Here is a 16,024-nt window from a genome sequence, read left to right as displayed (position 1 = left end):
GCAGCTAGCTGCCATAACCCTGGTATCCTCTTCATCGGCTGGCGGTCCGGTTTACCATAATGGTGGTCTCTGGCGGATTTGCCGCAAGATCACTTTTATCGGCGGCGGGAGAGGGGCCCCCCTCCTGCTGCGCTCCGATGCCCTCCGCCGCTTACCGGAGCCATCGGCAACGGCGGAGGAGATCGGATCCTCTTCCTTGCTGGGTATGGAGATGAGTGAGGGGAAGATGGCCCCCTCCCGTCTCCATACCATTGCAGGGCGGAAGCAACGTCAAAACGTCACTTCCGCCCATAGCTTTTAAAGGGCCTTTTTTTTTTTTTAAATGACAATTTTTTTTTTTATTGCATTTTAGTGTAAATATGAGATCTGAGGTCTTTTTGACCCCAGATCAGATCTCATATTTAAGAGGTCCTGTCATGCTTTTTTTCTATTACAAGTGTTCATTGAGATATTAATTACAATCTTACTTTTCGCATAGGGGGTGTACTCACTTATGCTGAGCACTGTATATCTCATAGTTTGTGGACTCTATAACTTTCCTACAGACTAAATAATATAAACTGATTTGGGTTATTTTTACCAAAGGAAATGTAGCAAAATAAAGTTTGACCTAAATTAATGAAGAAGACTATTTATTTGCAAATGTTTATAACAGACACAAATGTGGGTTTTTTTGTTTTCAAAATTTCAGTATTTTTTACATTTATATAGCAAAAAGATTAAAAACCAAATGAGTATTAAATATCACCAAAAGAAAGCTCTATCTGTTTAAAAAAGATACACATTTCATTTGGGTACAGTGTTGCATGACTGAGTAATTGTCATTAAAGGAGTGAGAGAGTGCTGAAAATTGGCCTGGGCAGGAAGGGGGTAAAAGTGTCCGGTCCTGAGTTACTTAAACGTACAGAAACCCTCCTTTTACCCCCCTCACATCAGCATCCTATTATTGTGTGACCAATACCATCCAAATAATTCTTACTTTCATTTCCCAAAGTTATCTGTCCACAAGGAGACCTGTATAGATCAAATGATGGCACCAATGAGGATGGAGGAGGACCGGAGTCACATGACTGAGAAGATACTAAACCTCACCCTGGAGATCATCTACCTGCTGACCGGAGAGGTGAGGAGGATTCTGGGAGGTCACATGACATCACTCTTATCTCTATTAATAAAACACAGACCTGACCGGAGAGGTGAGGAGGATTCTGGGATTCTAACATGATATTCCTATTGGTTCCTCAATACAGAGATTTCCTCTTGTGAAGTCAGGTGATCATATGACCATCACAGTGCCTCCATGTGACTCCCTAAAACCTGAGAGACACAACATGCAGAAGATTCTAGAAGTCACCAAGAAGATGATGGAGCTGCTGACAGGAGAGGTGAGCGGTGCTGGGAATTCTGGGACATTATCCAGTAACAGACTGTGTCTAGAACATGGACTCGTGGAGGCGGTGAGTTGAATTTTTTTTTTTTTTTACAGTATGTGATATCAGAAGATCAACCCTTTTTAATAGTAATCTTTTGTATAATTTTTTGGATTAGGGTGAAGATCTGATAGCTATAAAAGTTGAGGTTAAAGCAGAAGAAGAAGAGAGATATGTGAGGGATGATCAGCAGTCTATGGAGGAGGATGGAATAACGGGGACATTTAATGAGATCAGCACAGGTGGGTCATTAACATTAAATACATTCCTCCACCCATACTGCTCACTGATTGGTCCAGAGTAGGGCAAGGACTGGGTGATATCAGCCTGTAATCCCCTGGTCACTTTCCTGAGCTGTGTTCCCCATCCTGTATTCCTGTATATTTCTGTCGGATAATCTTCCTTCTCTGTGCTGTGTGGGACCTCTGCAACTTGTCTCAAGTAAACATTTAAGCTTCCACTGATTACTGAATACCAATATTATGTGTCCTGACTAGGGATGGGTGAACGGTTCAGCCAGAGGATGAGTTTGGACCAAACATTTGCCTGCCATTCGCCAAAAACCCAAATTTGCAGGGTTTTCGCCTCAACGGACACCTTGCAATGCACGGAGCCTTGCATAGTGCATTCTGCGCCCTGATAGGGCGCAGTGTAAGCTGGTTGTTAAGGAGCTGGGCCGGGAAGCCGGTCGCAGTGTCCTTAACAACCGATGAGTCATCAGCTGTCAATGGGTTTTCCCGCTGACTGTTGAACAATAAAAATATATAAAGTGTCGGTAAAAAAAACAAAGAAGAAAACAGCGTGGGGTCACCCCCAATCCCTTTGGGTCTGGTATGGATTTGGAGGGTAACCCCATGCCAAATAAAAAAAAAAATATATGGGGTCTCCCCTAAAATCCATACCATACCCTTATCCGGGCATGCAGCCTGGCAGGTCAGAAAAGTGGGGGTGAATGAGCCCCCTCCCCCTCCTGAACCATACCAGGCCTATAACACAGGTGGACACTAATAAGAGGCAATGATTGGGGAGTGGGGTGCTTCAGCCCAAAGGGGTTTGGTCAGAATCCATACAATAGACAAACAAAGATTTGGGGGCGCACCCTAAAAGATGCAATAACCACTTAAGGACCGAGCCTCTTTCTGAGATTTGTTGTTTACAAGTTAAAATCATTTTTTTTTTGCTAGAAAATTACTTAGGACCCCAAACATTATACATTTTTTTTTTAAGACCCTAGAGAATAAAATGTCGGTCGTTGCAATACTTTCTGTCACACCGTATTTGCGCAGCGGTCTTACAAGCACACTTTTTTTAATTAAAAAATAAGACAACAGTAAAGTTAGCCCAATTTTTCTTATATTGTGAAAGATAATGTTAGGCCGAGTAAATTGATACCCAACATGTCACGCTTCAAAATTGCGCCTGCTCGTGGAATGGCAACAAACTTTTACCCTTAAAAATCTCCATAGGCGACGTTTACAAAAATTCTACAGGTTGCATGTTTTGAATTACAGAGGAGGTCTAGGGCTAGAATTATCGCTCCTGCTCTACCGATCGTAGCAATACCTCACATATATGGTTTGAACACTGTTTTCATATGCGGGCGCTACTCATGTATGCGTTCGCTTCTGCACACAAGCTTTTTTTTTCTTATTTCACCTTTTATTTTTTATTTTTACTCTGTTTTTAAAAAATTGTCACTTTTATTTCTATTACAAGGAATGTAAACATGTAATAGAAAAAAAGCATGACAGGACCTCTTAAATATGAGATCTGGGGTCAAAAAGACCTCACATCTCATATTTACACTAAAATACAAAAAAAATTAAAAAAAATTGTCTTTTAAAAATATAATTAAAAAAAAATGGCCCTTTAAGGGCTGTGGGCGGTAGTGATGTTTTGACATCGCTTCCGCCCAGCAGTGGTATGGAGACGGGTGGGGGCCATCCGATCGTCTCCACCGCTGCCGGCGGCTCTGGTAGGCGGCGGAGGGCACCGTATCGGCGAATCCGCCGCACAGACCACTTTTATCTTGTAGCGGACCGCCCGCTGAAGAAGAGGATACCGGGGTTATGGCAGCTAGCTGCTGCCATAACAACGATATCGTCCTTCAAACAGCCGACTTAAAACTGCGGCGGGCGGTCCGTAAGTGGTTAAAGATGGTGCAGCCATAAGACCATACAGACAGAACAAAATATTACAGCGCACACATGCAAAAAGGACATTTGACTCCTGCAAGGCTATTTAAAACACCTGAACATTTTGAAAATGTTCAGGTGCTTTAAATAGCCTTGCAGGAGTTAAATGTCATTTATGTATGTATGGTATTATGGCTGCACCATCTTTAATGCATCTCTTAGGGTGTGCCCCCCAAATCTTTGTTTGGCTTTTCCTCTACTCACACTGACAGGCGCGAGTAGAGGAGAGCCGATCGGCTGCTCTCCTGGCAGAGGGGGTATGTGCTGATAATCAGCACATTGATTATCAGTGCAGACCCATTGAGAATGCCCACCCATGACCACCAGGGATGCCCACCCATGACCACCAGGGTTGCCCATTAAGGATGGCACTCTGTGCCCACCAGTGATGCCTGCCAGTGCTGCCTATCAGTGCCCCCTATCAATGCTGCATATAAGTGCCTCATCATCAGTGCCACCTCATCAGTAGGGTTGCCACATCATCCCTTTAATCCAGGATACATTAATTAAACAGGTTCTGAGGCTGATTTAATGCAGATAAGGCACCAAGTGAGTTTAATTACCACCTTAATCAGCCACAGAACCTGTGTAATTAATATGTGTTCGGGTTTAAAGGGATGAGATGGCATCCCTACTCATCGGTGCCCATCAGTACTGCCTCATCAGTGCAGTTTCATCAGTGAAGGAGAAAACTTACTTATCTACAAAGTTTTGTAACAGGAACAAAGAAAACCTTTTTTTCTTTCAAAACTTTCGGTCTTTTTTTTTATTGGTAGCGCAAAAAATAAAAACCCCAGTGGCGATCAAATCCCACCGAAAGAAAGCTCTTTTTCTGGGAAAGAAATGATAAAAATTGGCTATAGTGTCGCATGACCGCGCAGTTGTCATTCAAAGTGCGACAGCGCTGAAAGCTAAAAATTGGCCTGGCCAGGAAGGTGTATAAGTGCCCTGTATTGAAGTGGGTAAGTATAATTAAAATCACTGCTCCTGAAAAAAGATTTTTTTTAATTTTCTTTTTTTATTGGCACATGTCCCCTAGGACAGTATTCAGACCCCCATACCACTTTTTTTGGCCATATAAGCCTTCAAAATAGGCACTTTTGATTTCTCATGTTTGGGTCCCATACACTGCAATGAGTTTCGCCGTTCGGATTAGAACATTTCCCCTGTTCGGGAGTTCTGCTGCGAACTGAACAGGGTGGTGTTCGGCCATCCCTAGTCTTGACCATTACACTATATAATTTATATTGTACATTACGTACTCACTATATACTCTATGTTGTACATTACATACTCCTGATACTGTAAAGACCTAACTGTTGTGTCTTATATTTGTATAATATTTTGTACATTACACGTCCTGAATTCTGCTCTCTCGCCTTTACCCACTGCTATATATAAACATAATCTGTATTCTCTTTTGTTACACCCATTTTCTACCAGCTGGACATTTTTATATCTGATGATTTGATTGGAGCACAGACTTTTACATGTTGATAACAATGTGATAACATCTTCAAACTTTGGAACCTTAAACAGAAAGTGATAATGATTGAGGAGTCAATAACCCAATGATGGTGGTCTTCAGGATCAGTCCAGTCTTAATCTTGGTTGTTCTGCCCCATCCTCACTCTCTGACCTTTGGTGGGGCTCAGCCCCGCTGTTATTCATGACTAAATCATGGACTAAATAAGGAAGTGCAGGACTTCTTGTGTTGGGAAGATGGCAATGAGTGATAGAGGGGGTGGGGACACTCATCCTATAATCCCCTCATCACTGTCACTCCTATAAAAGACAGTTCTCGTTGTTTCCTCACTCTCTGACTAAGTTCCATGATTAAAGAAATGAACTGGTAGGAGATCAGAGGACCCATTTACTATGAAGGTGAGTGGTGAGGCTCCTTCTCCCCTCCACATTGAGGGTGGAATTTTAAGATCCTCAGAGACATAGCTGAGGTGGGCGGAGTCCTTGTTTAGGGGAACCAATCTGCTCATGTCTAGTAATAATCTTTTTGTTTCTGTTTTAGTAGATGGACGGGAGATGAGGAAAACCTCAGAGGATTGTCTCACTTTGTCTCCAGACTATAAAGTAGAAGATGAGGACATCACACAGTATAGTCCAGGAGAAAACCTGGCTTCCTCAAATGTCCATCCGGCACCACACAGTGTAGATGGACCATCGTATTCCTCTTATCCTGAGGAACCTCAGACTGTGAGGGAAGGTGCCGTCCTTCCAACAGATAAGAGGAAGTCGTATTCTTGTCCAGAGTGCAGGAAATGTTTTTCAGTGAAGTCCAGTCTTTGCAGACATCAGATGTTTCACACAGGGGCAAAGCCATATTCCTGTTCTGAGTGTGGGAAATGTTTTTCACAGAAGTCTGATCTTTACGCACATCAGAGAACCCACACGGGGGAGAAACCATATTTCTGTTCTGAGTGCGGGAAATGTTTTTCACAGAAGTCCAGTCTTTACAAACATCAGAGATCTCACACGGGGGAGAAGCCATATTCCTGTACGGAGTGCGGGAAATGTTTTTCAGAGACGTCCAGTCTTTACAGACATCACAGATCTCACACAGGGGAGAAGCCGTATTCCTGTTCTGAGTGCGGGAAATGTTTTTTATTGAGGTCCTGTCTTTACAGACATCAGAGATCTCACACGGGGGAGAAGCCGTATTCCTGTCCTGAATGCGGGAAATGTTTTTCGCTGAAGTTCAATCTTTACAAACATCAGCGATCTCATACGGTGGAAAAGCCCCTTTCCTGTCCTGAGATAGGGAATTGGTCCTCACAGAAGTCCAATCTTTACACACATCAGAGATCTCATATGGGGGAGAAGCCCCTTTCCAGTCCTGAGGGAGGGAATTGTCTCACAGAAGTCCAGTCTTTACACACATCAGAGATCTCATATGGGGGAGAAGCCCCTTTCCAGTCCTGAGGGAGGGAATTGTTCCTCACTGAAGTCCTGTCTTCCTGTCATTCAGGGATCCCATACAACCCTTGAGGTGTATTAGCACCTTGGGTGCGAGAAATGTCTTCTATATGAATGTTGCTGGACATCACAGGTCTCATAGGGGGAAGATGCACACCCTGATATACAATATACTCCATGGCTGATCTTCATTATGTAAAAAACAGTTCATAAGGATATCAGAGATCACCAAAGACATGGATGAAGTGTTGTACCATGTTGGCCATTAATAGCAGTAGAAAAATAAAAATGGAGTCATTACCTTTCATTGGCTGAGTACATTTTGTGGTGTAAGATTTCACAAACGCTTAGAGATCTATTTAGTTGATTGAATGTGACCAGCATTCGCCCAGCCATGGTGAATTTTGGATGTATATTATTTCATACACTGATTTCCTTGGCTCCATCTAGTGGCCATAATGCATTATTGTACAACAAGGGGCATTCAAGTCAAATCAGGACTTTTCATTTTACAGGTATAATAAGGGATGGTAGCGTGGTGGTACTACATGCAGTAGTAAGTGGTAAGTGTGTCCTATTACTGATGGACAGCGCACATGTCATGGCCAGTCCAGAGTTTGTTATTCAAGATGGCAGATAACAGTGTTGGAGCGTGCGTGGAACAGCGTGTGGTGATGGTGTTTCTTGTGAATGAAGGTGTAAAACCCGCAGATATCTACAGAAGACTTCCAGCACAGTACTGGGATGAGATGCTCAGCCGCAGGAAGAGATTTAAATGGCGCAAACGTTACAAAGATGGCGGTATGTCCGTCAGTGACGATCCCGGCCGTGGTGGTTCCCAGCCCACAGCAGTCATTCCTGATCATTCAGCGCGTGGAACGTCTGATCCTGGATAATCAACACATAACCTGTCCGGACATTGTACAAGAGAAGAATCTTTCTGTGGGAACGTCTGATCCTGGATAATCAACAAATAACCTGTCCTGACATTGTACAAGAGAAGAATCTTTCTGTGGGAACGTCTGATCCTGGATAATCAACAAATAACCTGTCCTGACATTGTACAAGAGAAGAATCTTTCTGTGGGAACGTCTGATCCTGGATAATCAACACATAACCTGTTCTGACATTGTACAAGAGAAGAATCTTTCTGTGGGAATGGGGAACACATTCATCTTAGGCTGCCCTAGGATGGTTCAGGTGTACTGACAAAGCTTTCCTTGCCGAAACTTTCCAGGCAGTAGGTAACCACTTCACCTCTGGAAGATTTATCCCCCTTCAAGACCAGGCCATTTTTTGCGATACGGCACTGCGTTACATTAACTGACACTTGTGCGGTCGTGCAATGACGTACCCAAAAAAAAAAAATGTATGTCTTTTTTTTTCCCCACAAATGAAGCTTTCTTTTGGTGGTATTTGATCACCGCTGCGGTTTTTATTTTTTGTCTTATAAAAAAAAGCGATAATTTTGAAAAAAAAAACTTTTTTCTACTTTCTTCTATAAAACATCCAATAAAAAAATCTGTCTGCTGTCCTGAGTGCAGGAAATGTTTTTCACAGAAGTCCAGTCTTTACACACATCAGATATCTCACACAGGAGAGAAGCCACATTCCTGTCCTGAGTGCGGGAAATGTTTTTCAGATAAGTCCAATGTTTCCACACAGAGATCTCACACAGGGGAGAAGTCATTTTCTTGTCCTGAGTGCAGAAAATGTTTTTCAAAAACGTCCATTCTTTACACACATCAGAGATTGCACACGGGAGAGAAGGCATATTCATGTCCTGAGTGTGGGAAATGTTTTTAAAAAAAAATCAGACCTTGTCATACATCAGCGATCTCACCCGGGGGAGAAGCCGTATTCCTGTTCTAAGTGTGGGAAATGTTTTTCATAGAAGTCCTATCTTTACAAACATCAGAGATCTCACACGGGGGAGAAGCCATATTCTTGTCTTGAGTGAGGGAATTGTTCCTCACTGAAGTCCTGTCTTCCTGTACATCAGGGATCCCACACAACCCTTGAGGTGTATTAGTGCCTTGAGTGCGGGAAATGTCTTCTATATGAATGTTTCTGGACATCACAGCTCTCATGTGGGGAAGAAGCACACCCTGATATACACCTCAGATATACTCCATGGCTGATCTTCATCATGTAAGAAACAGTTCATAAGGAGATCAGAGATCACCAAAGACATGGATGAAGTGATGTACTGTGTTGGCCATTGATAGCAGTAGAAAAATAAAAATGGAGTCATTACCTCTCATTGGCTGAGTACATTTTGTGATGTAAGCTTTCACAAACCTTTAGATGTCTGTTAAAAAAAATTAGCTGAATGTGACCAGCATTCATTCAGATGTGATGAGTTTCGGTCATATTTTATTTCATACATTGATTTTCTTGGCTCCATCTAGTGGCCATAATGCAGTATTGCACTATTTTTGCTGTTTGAGGTATTTCAGGAAAAATAACTCATTATGGCCACTGGATGGAGCTGATGATCATAGGAAATCACTGTGTTAAATCGCACCCAGAATGTGTAACAGCTGGAAGAATGATTGTCATATTTGTCCAACATTTTCTTAAAAATAGACGCATTACTTTCCTTCATCAGGCATGGATGGCTTCATACTAATACCCAAGATTATAGTTATACACTTATGAGTACGGTAGACATGAATGGACATAAGTTAATTAAACCAACACTATAAAGCTAACCATTGATATAAAATGAAAAATACTACTTGCATTTTGTACTTGTAAATTATGTAATTTGGGCTTTAGATGGCGCTATGTATAATAACAATTATCTCAATCTAGTGTCAAATGTGGTATTTTACATTTAAAATCAATGGAAATCATTCAACCAGCAAATATCCTAATAACATAAATTTTTCCCTCCATGCACACACAGAAGGAATGAATTGCTATACAAATTATTTATGAATAGACCCCTAAATGTCAGGAGATGTTTATATAAAGATGGGAAGTATGTAGCAGATAAATGAATAGACCTCCTAGCAATGTTATTACCATGCTGCAGCTAGGGGGAGCTCTAATGTTCAGAGTGTGACCACAGCAGAGTGATCCCATCTAGCTCACATTAACCCTTTTACTGCCAGAGCTGTTCGCATTCTTTTTGCACACATGTTAAAATTTTTTTTTTTATTATAAATTTTATTTTAACAAGAGTGCAGAAAGAAATCAATAAAATATTAAAAAGGTAGAAATCCAATTGGTCAGGAAAATGACTTGTCTGGAATGTGGAGGCGGAATCATTATTAATTTGTGTACAATACAATACACAACGTGTTACATTGTTATAACAAAGTATTGTAGAAAAGATCACACCATAGAAAATGGAGGAAAGTAGAAAATAAACCCGGATATGAAGATGACATTTGTGTACGAGGAACACCTTAACAATTACCACCATTTTATTCTCCAGGGCCTCTGCTTTCAGAAAATATAAGTTTGGGGGTTTTATCTAATCTTCAGACCCAAAATCGGCATATTGAATGGAAAACACCTGTGTGTGTTGGTGCTAAACAACAATCTTTGGTACCCAAAAATTGCTTATAGGTGACGCTTTAAAAGTTTTTACAGGTCAGATGTTTAGAAATAACCGTGACTAATAGACCAGAGTGTGGTTGGAGTATATAATTTACAACCCTGTGTATAGAGTGCAGTGGTCAGGAGTATTTCATATACAGCCCTTTGTATAGAGTGCAGTGGTCAGGAACATGTCATATACAGCCCTGTGTATAGAGTGCAGTGTACAGGAACATGTCATATACAGTCCTGTGTATAGAGTGCAGTGGTCAGGAACATGTCATATACAGTCCTGTGTATAGAGTGCAGTGGTCAGGAACATGTCATATACAGTCCTGTGTATAGAGTGCAGTGGTCAGGAACATGTCATATACAGCCCTGTGTACAGAGTGTAGTGGTCAGGAACATGTCATATACAGCCCTGTGTACAGAGTGTAGTGGTCAGGAACATGTCATATACAGCCCTGTGTATAGAGTGCAGCGGTCAGGAACATGTCATATACAGCCCTGTGTACAGAGTGTAGCGGTCAGGAACATGTCATTTACAGCCCTGTGTATAGAGTGCAGCGGTCAGGAACATGTCATATACAGCCCTGTGTATAGAGTGCAGCGGTCAGGAACATGTCATATACAGCCCAGTGTATAGAGTGCAGCGGTCAGGAACATATCATATACAGCCCTGTGTATAGAGTGCAGTGGTCAGGAACATGTCATATACAGTCCTATGTATAGAGTGCATTGGTCAGAAGTATATCATATACAACCCTGTGTATAGAGTGCAGCAGTCAGGAAAATGTCATATACAGCCCTGTGTATAGAGTGCAGTGGTCAGAAGTATATCATATACAACCCTGTGTATAGAGTGCAGTGGTCAGGAACATGTCATATACAGCCCTGTGTATAGAGTGCAGTGGTCAGGAACATGTCATATACATCCCTGTGTATAGAGTGCAGTGGTCAGAAGTATATCATATACAGCCCTGTGTATAGAGTGCAGTGGTCAGTAGTATATCATACAGCCCTGTGTATAGAGTGCAGTGGTCAGAAGTATATCATATACAACCCTGTGTATAGAGTGCAGTGGTCAGGAACATGTCATATACAGTCCTGTCTTCAGACCCAAAATCTGCATATTGAATGAAAAAAACTGTGTGTGTTGGTGCTAAACAATCTTCGGTACTCAAAAATTGCTTATAGGTGACGCTTTAAACGTTTTTACAGGTCAGATGTTTAGAAATAACCGTGACTAATAGACCAGAGTGTGGTAGGAGTATATCATATGCAGCCCTGCGTATAGAGTGCAGTGGTCAGGAGTATATCATATACATCCCTATGTATAGAGTGCAGTGGTCAGGAGTATATCATATACAGCCCTGTGTATAGAGTGCAGTGGTCAGGAACATGTCATATACAGCCCTGTGTATAGAGTGCAATGGTCAGGAACATGTCATATACAGCCCTGTGTATAGAGTGTGGGGGTCAGGAACATGTCTTATCCCGTGTTCTGTTCACACTGACACCAACAGCTCCTCCACCATCCCGCTGTATTTGTTGTCTCGCCATGTTTCCAATGATGGAGATCCAGACATTGACTTCTCAGTGTCACCAGACCACCTGTCAGAGGGGTTACCTGGTTGGGCGCCAGTGCGCGTTGGCGCGCGTTGGTGTGCAAGCTTCTGTGGGCACTGGTGTGCATGTTCCCGCTGCCCCAGGTGTGCGCAGTGGTGCCCGGTTGCACGCGCGTGTGCCTGTGGGCACTGGTCTGTGCACTCATGTGGGTGCTGGTGCGCGCGCCGGTGTTCGGGGGCATGCGCGCGCGCGTGCGTCGGAGCGCACATGTGCGTGGCGCTTGGCGCCAATCGGCCTATTTAGGCCTGCTTCACACTCTGCTCGGTGCTGCCTGATCAACAGCTCTTCCGTGCCTGGTTCCTGTTCCCTGTGCCTGTGCTTTGATCTCCTGACAACCCGGCTTGTTTTCTGGACTCCTCTGAACTCTGCCCGCACCTGACCTCTGCCTGTTTTGACTACTCTTCTGCCTACTCCACTGTACCTCGTTGCCTGCCTGTTTCCGAACCCAGCTTGTACCCAGACTTCCCTGCTCTGCTCCTGCTCAGCACCTGTTGCCAGTGTTCCTGATTTCTGCCTGCTGTTTGAAGTTCACTTCTTTTCCGGCATCTGGACTCCTGCACCAGGCTCCCATACCACTCCGCACTCCTGTGCTTCCTGTATACTCTACCAGGGGCCGCGAGTCGGACGCGTAAGGGAGTCTACCCTCTGCCCAAGCAGACTCACCGAGCTGGTAAGTAGAGGACTGACACCACCTCTTCCGCTACTATTGGGGAAGTCTTATGTCATACAGATTCCTCATGTTCCCTGATATGAGCTCATACATTTTTCCAACCAGGAGGGAATGGATTTGGTTAGATGCTCTCCCCAAGTTAAGTCTTGGTATGGTTCAGGTGAGGCACAACCCCCCCCACCACTATCTTCACCACCATTTTCTGGCCATCCAGGCTGTATGCTCGGATCATTGTATCCACTGGTATGGATTTTGGGGGGGTACACCACACTTTTTGCATAGGGTCTTTTCTTAAAATTTGGTGTCTAGTATGAATTTTTTAAAGGGGGGTAACCAGCAGCGGCAGTTGTGGCCCCCTAACAACCAGCTTGAGTAAGAAGCTGCCATATTTGTGTGAAAAGGAAGACAGAAGTCAGAGGTTTGACTCAGCCAAACACCCATTCACTGAAACCACAAACAAGTGTAGCGTACCCCCTTAAGAACCACAGATGAACTGGGATTCCCACCCTGCACAGCCAGGCACACCAAATTTTCTCAGGCACTTGAGACAGAGAACAGTCTGCAACTTTGTTTATGTTATTTATCGAGGGATAACAACTTGGATAGGAATGGAAGATTATGGGAAGCCCACTTGACTTCAGGAGAACTCTTCATATATACAGTCTCTATATACAGCTCCACTTCTTCTTCCAGCACACTCTTGCTTGCAGAACCCAGCTGGAACACTGTAAAGATCTGAAAGTCAGATTAAAAGCAATGGCCCATTATAGGCAGGAACTCTAGGCCCCTTAGATGTGTAGCAAAATTTCAGTGTTCAGCTTGCCTTACTCTTCCTGTGACTAGTGATCCCGGCACCACCTCTTCAAGCACTGCCAACCCACCTGGCTGTAGCTGCCCCTTTCACTAGCCCTCCAGGCCAACTTCTCCACCACAGTCTCCCAGACCGACACTCACCAGCCCACCAGGTTGACTCTCAGATCTCCTGCTTCAGCTGTCCTCTCTCCTTGCTCCCATGCCTCCTGGAAGGGCTTCCTCTGTGTGTTATTGCAGGATCCTTCTAGCACCCGAGCCCCAGGCCCAAGATCACCCCCCCAGACTAGGAGGCACCCCTGAAGGCCACCAACAGTCTCCTCACTCAACACTCCATCTCCATTTTACACCTGACTGCCCCTACTGGCATGACCCATGTCTATTTATGAGGTGGCTTGCCCCCCTACCAGGCCTTTCCTGGGGATTGGCTGAAGTCCTCATAAATATTCCAAATAGCCTCTCCTAGCCTCCACCCACTATGTCTAGAACATTCTCCAATGTCTCAGAAAACAGGGGGAGGCACCAAAAGAGCTGTCAGGATGAGTCATCCAGCCTAACCCACTGAACCCTGACCCAGATTCACAGCCCAGGCTTAGCCCTGAGCTAAAATACATTTCCCTACACTACCAACTAGCACACATTAGAGGGTGCTACACAAGCCAAATTCTGTGTGAACCTGGGTTCAGTCTAAACCCAGAGTTCATCCTTAGTGGTCAGTGCAGTGGTCCCTTTCATTGGTGACCAATGAGAGAAGGATCTCATTATATCAGTGGTCAGTGTAATGGTCCCTTATATTAGTGACCAATGGGAGTATTACCACCTTATAGCAGCTGTAAGTGTAGTAGGCCCTTACATTGGTGACCAATGGGAGAAGATCCTCTTACAGCAGTGGTCAGTGTAGTGGTTCCTTATATTGTCAACCAATGTGAGAGGGATCCACTGATACCTTACACTTGTGACCAATAGGAGAAGGATCTCCTAAAATCAGTGGTGAGTGTAATGGTACCTTATATTAGTGACCAAAGGGACTCCCTTATATCAGACGTAGGTGTATTGGTCCCTGTGACAGGAGTCACTTTGGGTGGGGGGCTTATGGAACACAGCTGACCCTGGAGAGCTCTGGAAACTCCTTGTCCAGCTCCCCTGGCCCCTCCTATGTGTAAATCATCCTGTGTCTATTAGGGGCACAGGGTGACCGAGAACCCCAGTCTGATCTGTGCTAGTCAGCCTCGCTGTACAGCCACACTGGAATGTTGTATATATTGTGTGTTGTCTCATGCTGTTGGACTCTTTGCTGTGATCGTTTGTGGTGTGAATGTGTCCCATTGTTCTGTGGTGTTTGTCTGCCTAGGAGAAGTGTATTATGGGATGGATGTTGGTATTTGTGTTCCTGGCATGTAATCCGGGGCATGGCAGAGAGGGGAGGGGGAAATTCCTCCAACAGCCCTCCCTGCTGATAAGGTGGTCTATTGTTCAAATGTTAGAATGCCTGTGTGTTTCTTATTGCTGACTGGACAGTTTACCCTGTCCTGAATCCAGGGGAGGAGGCATTGTCCCTGAGTGTTACCTCTCTGTACATGTGTTTTGAAAAAAAAGTCTGCTGTTTTCACCCTACAATGAGTTACAGCTAATGACTGGGTGCTCTGAGGGATCTTGGATCGTGTGGTACTGGACAGAGGAAGCATTTATGGTGGACAGACTTGGCTATGGGGGTTCATCACAGTTCCTTACATTGGTGATCAATGAGAGAAGGATCTTCTTATATCAATGGTCAGTATAGTGGTCCCTTATATTGGTGACCAATGGTAGAATGACCCCCCTATATTAATGAACACTGGGAGAATTACTCCCTTATATCAGAAGGAGGTGTATTGGACCCTTACATTGGTGACCAATGGGAGAAGGACCCCCTTATATCAGTGGTAAGTGTAGTGGTCCCTAACATTGGTGACCAATGGGAGAAGGACCCCCTTATATCAGTGGTAAGTGTAGTGGTCCCTAACATTGGTGACCAATGGGAGAAGGACCCCCTTATATCAGCAGGAGAAGGATATTCTTACATTGTCATCAGTGGGAAGACTGAAAGACAGAAATTTAATTTCTCAGGGAACCCTTGTGCTGCGTACACACGGGCGGACTTTTGGACCGGACTGGTCCGACGGACTTTTGATGGACTTCCAACGGACTTTTGAATGAACGGACTTGCCTACACACGATCACACCAAAGTCTGACGGATTCATACGTGATGACGTACAACCGGACTAAAATAAGGAAGTTGATAGCCGGTAGCCAATAGCTGCCCTAGCGTGGGTTTTCGTCCATCGGACTAGCATACAGACGAGCGGATTTTTCAACTGGACTCGAGTCCGTCGGAAAGATTTGAAACATGTTTCAAATCTAAAGTCCGTCAGATTTTTGACCGAAAAACTCCGCTGCAGGTCAGATGGAGCCCACACACGATCGGATTGTCCGCCGGATTCGGTCCGTCGAACCAGTCTAGTCGAAAAGTCCGCCTGTGTGTACATAGCATTAGAACCCCCTGGAGGAACCCTGGCTGAGAAAGGCTGGACAGACACGCAGACAAGAGGGTCTCACTCATTAGTAAAATGTTTTATGGATTTGGTTATCTAGTTACAGCTTTTAGGGCTCAGCAGCCCTTACCACCCCTCTGATAAGTGATCTGTGGTGGATCAATTTTCAGAGAGAGGTGACAGGCAGCTGGTAGAAAATATATAACCACGTGTGATAACACTGAAAATCCGGCACCACTGCACAAAGAGGGGTGACAAGAGAGACAGAGGATGAAGAG

The 16,024-nt window shown here is 44.1% G+C and overlaps 2 protein-coding genes across 2 annotated transcripts in view; both read left to right on the top strand.

Moving 5' to 3' along the window:
* The window catches only part of LOC141121690 (uncharacterized), a 187,011-nt gene extending 179,520 nt beyond the window's left edge, over positions 1–7,491 (top strand). The window contains exons 2-5 of the mRNA XM_073611396.1: positions 995–1,123; positions 1,251–1,457; positions 1,549–1,672; positions 5,652–7,491. Of these exons, the coding sequence (XP_073467497.1) occupies positions 1,028–1,123; positions 1,251–1,457; positions 1,549–1,672; positions 5,652–6,562 (1,338 nt within the window). The 5' untranslated portion in view covers positions 995–1,027 and the 3' untranslated portion in view covers positions 6,563–7,491. The remainder of the gene's footprint in view (positions 1–994; positions 1,124–1,250; positions 1,458–1,548; positions 1,673–5,651) is intronic.
* Positions 1–16,024, top strand: part of LOC141121716 (uncharacterized) — a 278,834-nt gene that overhangs the window by 104,358 nt on the left and 158,452 nt on the right. The window lies entirely within an intron of this gene.

This window comes from Aquarana catesbeiana, unplaced genomic scaffold (assembly GCF_042186555.1).
Source record: "Aquarana catesbeiana isolate 2022-GZ unplaced genomic scaffold, ASM4218655v1 unanchor228, whole genome shotgun sequence".
Lineage (NCBI taxonomy): Eukaryota > Metazoa > Chordata > Amphibia > Anura > Ranidae > Aquarana > Aquarana catesbeiana.
The sequence above is the reverse complement of the archived record's forward strand: the minus strand, read 5'-3'. Positions and strand labels throughout refer to the sequence as shown.